The sequence below is a fragment of the Electrophorus electricus genome, chromosome 22, assembly GCF_041902795.1.
Source record: "Electrophorus electricus isolate QZ-2024a chromosome 22, ASM4190279v1, whole genome shotgun sequence".
In the NCBI taxonomy this organism is placed as follows: domain Eukaryota; kingdom Metazoa; phylum Chordata; class Actinopteri; order Gymnotiformes; family Gymnotidae; genus Electrophorus; species Electrophorus electricus.
This window is the reverse complement of record NC_137518.1, coordinates 16,330,693-16,335,000: the sequence shown is the minus strand read 5'-3', so window position 1 is coordinate 16,335,000 and position 4,308 is coordinate 16,330,693. Positions and strand designations below refer to the sequence as shown.

At 47.6% G+C, this 4,308-nt stretch overlaps 1 protein-coding gene across 1 annotated transcript in view; it reads left to right on the top strand.

Annotated features, from left to right (window-relative positions):
• The window catches only part of mdfi (MyoD family inhibitor), a 26,262-nt gene extending 22,940 nt beyond the window's left edge, over positions 1-3,322 (top strand). Inside the window, exons 4-5 of the mRNA XM_081705528.1 lie at positions 1,889-2,146; positions 2,436-3,322. Of these exons, the coding sequence (XP_081561654.1) occupies positions 1,889-2,146; positions 2,436-2,689 (512 nt within the window). The 3' untranslated portion in view covers positions 2,690-3,322. The remainder of the gene's footprint in view (positions 1-1,888; positions 2,147-2,435) is intronic.
• The last annotated feature ends 986 nt before the right edge of the window (positions 3,323-4,308 follow it).

The window sequence follows — 4,308 nt, the reverse complement described above, 5'->3', positions numbered from 1 at the left end:
TCTGATTACACGCAGGCCGCCTACAGGTGACATCCCGGTGTGTTCTCGCCGTGTAACGGGTTATACGTGGTGCTAGTGTCAGGCGGATATTGGGAACACATGGACTCTTCCCACCCAGCCCCCGACTCCCGTCTCCCTGGTGTAAATCCCCCCCTGCTCCCCACCTTGGCCACGCAACGGCTGCACATGCGCTCCTGTCTTGGGGGAATACGTGCAGAATTTCACGGGGGAACATATATTACACACATCTCCCTGCGATTAAAAGTAGCCAGGATATGGCGTGTGCACGTGTTTGCTTGTTTGTACATGCCTGTCCTCTTTTCTCTGCTTTCTCTGTAGCAGAGGGGTGGGACAGTCAGTCAAAACAGTTAGTAACTCATTCGCATATCCTCATCCTTCCACAGGAAAACCCATGTTTTAGTCTAGGGATGAGTCTGTATTAGAAAGTCTAGGGCTATGTTTTAGTCTAGGGATGAGTCTGTGTTAGGAAGAGTCTAGGGGCATGTTTTAGTCTAGGGATGAGTCTGTATTAGAAAGTCTAGGGCTATGTTTTAGTCTAGGGATGAGTGTGTTAGGAAGAGTCTAGGGGCATGTTTTAGTCTAGGGATGAGTCTGTATTAGGAAGAGTCTAGGGGCATGTTTTAGTCTAGGGATGCGTCTGTGTTAGGAAGACTCTAGGGGCATGTTTTAGTCTAGGGTTGAGTCTGTATTAGGAAGAGTCTAGGGGCATGTTTTAGTCTAGGGATGAGTCTGTGTTAGGAAGAGTCTAGGGGCATGTTTTAGTTTAGGGATGAGTCTGTATTAGGAAGAGTCTAGGGGCATGTTTTAGTCTAGGGATGCGTCTCTGTTAGGAAGAGTCTAGGGGCATGTTTTAGTCTAGGGTTGAGTCTGTATTAGGAAGAGTCTAGGGGCATGTTTTAGTCTAGGGATGCGTCTGTGTTAGGAAGAGTCTAGGGGCACGTTTTAGTCTAGGGATGAGTCTGTGTTAGGAAGAGTCTAGGGACATGTTTTAGTCTAGGGATGAGTCTGTATTAAGAAGAGTCTAGGGGCATGTTTCAGTCTAGGGATGAGTCTGTATGAGGAAGAGTCTAGGGCCATGTTTTAGTCTAGGGATGAGTCTGTGTTAGGAAGAGTCTAGGGGCATGTTTTAGTCTAGGGATGAGTGTGTTAGGAAGAGTCTAGGCATGTTTTAGTCTAGGGATGCGTCTGTGTTAGGAAGAGTCTAGGGGCATGTTTTAGTCTAGGGATGCGTCTGTGTTAGGAAGAGTCTAGGGGCACGTTTTAGTCTAGGGATGAGTCTGTGTTAGGAAGAGTCTAGGGGCATGTTTTAGTCTAGGGATGAGTCTGTATTAAGAAGAGTCTAGGGGCATGTTTCAGTCTAGGGATGAGTCTGTATGAGGAAGAGTCTAGGGCCATGTTTTAGTCTAGGGATGAGTCTGTGTTAGGAAGAGTCTAGGGGCATGTTTTAGTCTAGGGATGAGTCTGTGTTAGGAAGAGTCTAGGGGCATGTTTTAGTCTAGGGATGAGTCTGTGTTAGGAAGAGTCTAGGGGCATGTTTTAGTCTAGGGATGAGTCTGTGTTAGGAAGAGTCTAGGGGCATGTTTTAGTCTAGGGATGAGTCTGTATTAGGAAGAGTCTAGGGGCATGTTTTAGTCTAGGGATGAGTCTGTATTAGGAAGAGTCTAGGGGCATGTTTTAGTCTAGGGATGAGTCTGTATTAGGAAGAGTCTAGGGGCATGTCCCCTCTGACTAGTTGATGTCAGATTCCCGAGGTTTCCGATCCACAGCAGGTGGCCTCACTTTGCTCTATGAGGAGAATCATTGCATGATGGATGGCCTTGTAGTTAACCATGTGATCACATCATCCATTTGCTTACGCTCCCTGCAGGTCAGCCCCAGGCCAGGCCCACGGCCACGAGGCCGCCTCCTACCGGCTCGCCGGAGTGGACCGCGACACCAAGAAACGGCAGGAAGCCCGGGCCGCGGCCGCCCCTCCTGCGAGCCGCCTCCTCGTCCTCGTCCTCGGCGTTGGCACCGCCCCACAGGGGGCCCAAGACGCTGCAGTCGAATCCATCGCTCGCCAGCCAGAGGAGCAAAGGGAGCTCCAAGTCCAACGGCTCCCAGATCCCCACGGAGGCCCAGGACGGTGGGTGAGCCGGGAGGAGCAGAGGGGAAGAGGAGAGGGGAGGGCGGTGGTCAGGAGAAACAAAGGCAGTGGAGGGACACAATTGCACAAGATTAGATCTGCATTATTTGTGTATTTTTTATATTTAGTTTTGTTATTTTAGCTGCATTAGTGCAGTTTCAAGCTTTGTTGATTCAAACCATCTGTAGGGCGCATTATAGAACATCCTGTGCCACCAAGCTCAAGACGCATTTTGACTTTTAAGAAGTTCCATGATGTTATTTTGGGGGTGTGTGTGTTTGTGTCTCAGACTGCTGTGTGCACTGCATCCTTGCCTGCCTGTTCTGCGAGTTCCTGACGCTCTGCAACATCGTGCTCGACTGCGCCACCTGTGGGTCGTGCACGTCGGACGACTCCTGCTTTTGCTGTTGCTGTGCGTCGGAGGAGTGCGGGGACTGCGACCTGCCCTGCGACATGGACTGCGGAATCATCGACGCCTGCTGCGAGTCTGCCGACTGCCTGGAGATCTGCATGGAGTGCTGCGGCCTCTGCTTCTCCTCCTGAGCCTCCACTCCACCAGAGGGCGCTGCGTTGTTTGCGGTGGACTCCACGTGCGGAGGGCAGAGAGAAACAGGAGTTGACTGGGACAGGTAGGGAATAGGCACGAGGCAAGGCCAATGAAATCCCAATGACCCGCTACCGGCCTCGTCGTGAGCGAGGGCTACGGAGAATGCTGTCGTCGAGTTCTGGTCGCATTTTCCTGGACTTCCTGGTTTTTCAGAGTGCTCACACTCAGGCTGGGGATGAACCTGGAATATTCTTCCTACATTTGTAGTCTGCTTTCAGACTCTTCCTACGCTTGCCATCGCCGTGCATTTCAGTTGTGTACCGTGACAACGCATTCCACGATCACGGAAGCAACAGAAGAACCCGCTCCGACTCATATCTGTAAGCAAAGTCAGACCGTGGGAGGAGATTCTCGAAAAGATGGGAGGTTTTATTTGGAGTCCTTTGGTTCAGCTTAAATGGCTTTATTTTTTTGCTACCAAGGCCTATTTGGGGAAAAAAATCTCCACTGTGTTTTGTGGTTTAAGATTCCTCAATAATGCATACCACAACCATGCTTGAATTACAATTCGGTGCCTTTTTGAAATATGCCATCATGTGTTCAAAGGAGCTTAAATTCGTGCTCTCCAAGAAGATGCAACCAAAGATTAGACTGATTTCAGGGGCTTGGCTATGTGACATAGCCTCTTTGTTTAAACAGAGCTCAACATTTCGTAAAGCCAACTTTACAAAAATCAACTCGGAATATAAACAATTACTGTAGTACACTGCTGTAGTCCTCTGGCCACCAGAGGCACTGTTTAGCCTCGAGCCACAGTGGTCAGGATTACTTAAACCATAAACTGTGAGTTCAGGACACGTGGGTGTGAGCTGGAGACAGAGCTGTGTTTGTTTAAAATTTGACACAATGCGCAGTTCTCTTGACACGTTTACTTGTGTGAACAGAGAGGCTTCTCACTCTCTGCATCCATCCTGTGATTTCATTCCTTCCATTTTTACTGTTTTCTAGAGTTACTCATCTATTACCAAGTTCTTTGATTACCAACCTTTCCTGAATGCTGGACTATTGCTAAAGCCCCTGACCAGGACGCGTTAGGGAAAAGCGCCGTCTGTTTCCGGGCGGCCCATGAGTCTGCGGTCTTGGGTTACGGTTCTCTTGGCAAACTGCTGGTGGATATGTCCTGCTTGTTGCAAGAGAGATTACACCACGGCCACTGTCAACACTGATGTGCTTCATGACCTGTTTTCACTCTAAATTTGTTTTGTGATGTGATATATGTGGATTAAATAGACTGTTAATCATAAGCAAAGTATGTATTAGTTTTAAACACATCCTAATTCTGGTTTAGGTTCCATAGTGTAGCCACAAAGAGAGAATTATGGATTACTGAAATTATATAAATTTCTGTGTTTGACTGTTAAGTCAATTGTGCTTATATTTACTAGTACAGTACCAAACATCTCAGCTTCACATATAGGTTTGTTTTTCTTTTTGCTGAGTAACTCAAATATTTTTCAGCTTTCCTTTTGAAGTGACATGTGAATTTAGATTTAGTCTACTTATCAATTTCGAACAAAAAAAAAATATATATATTTGTGCTTTTTTTCCCCCCCTT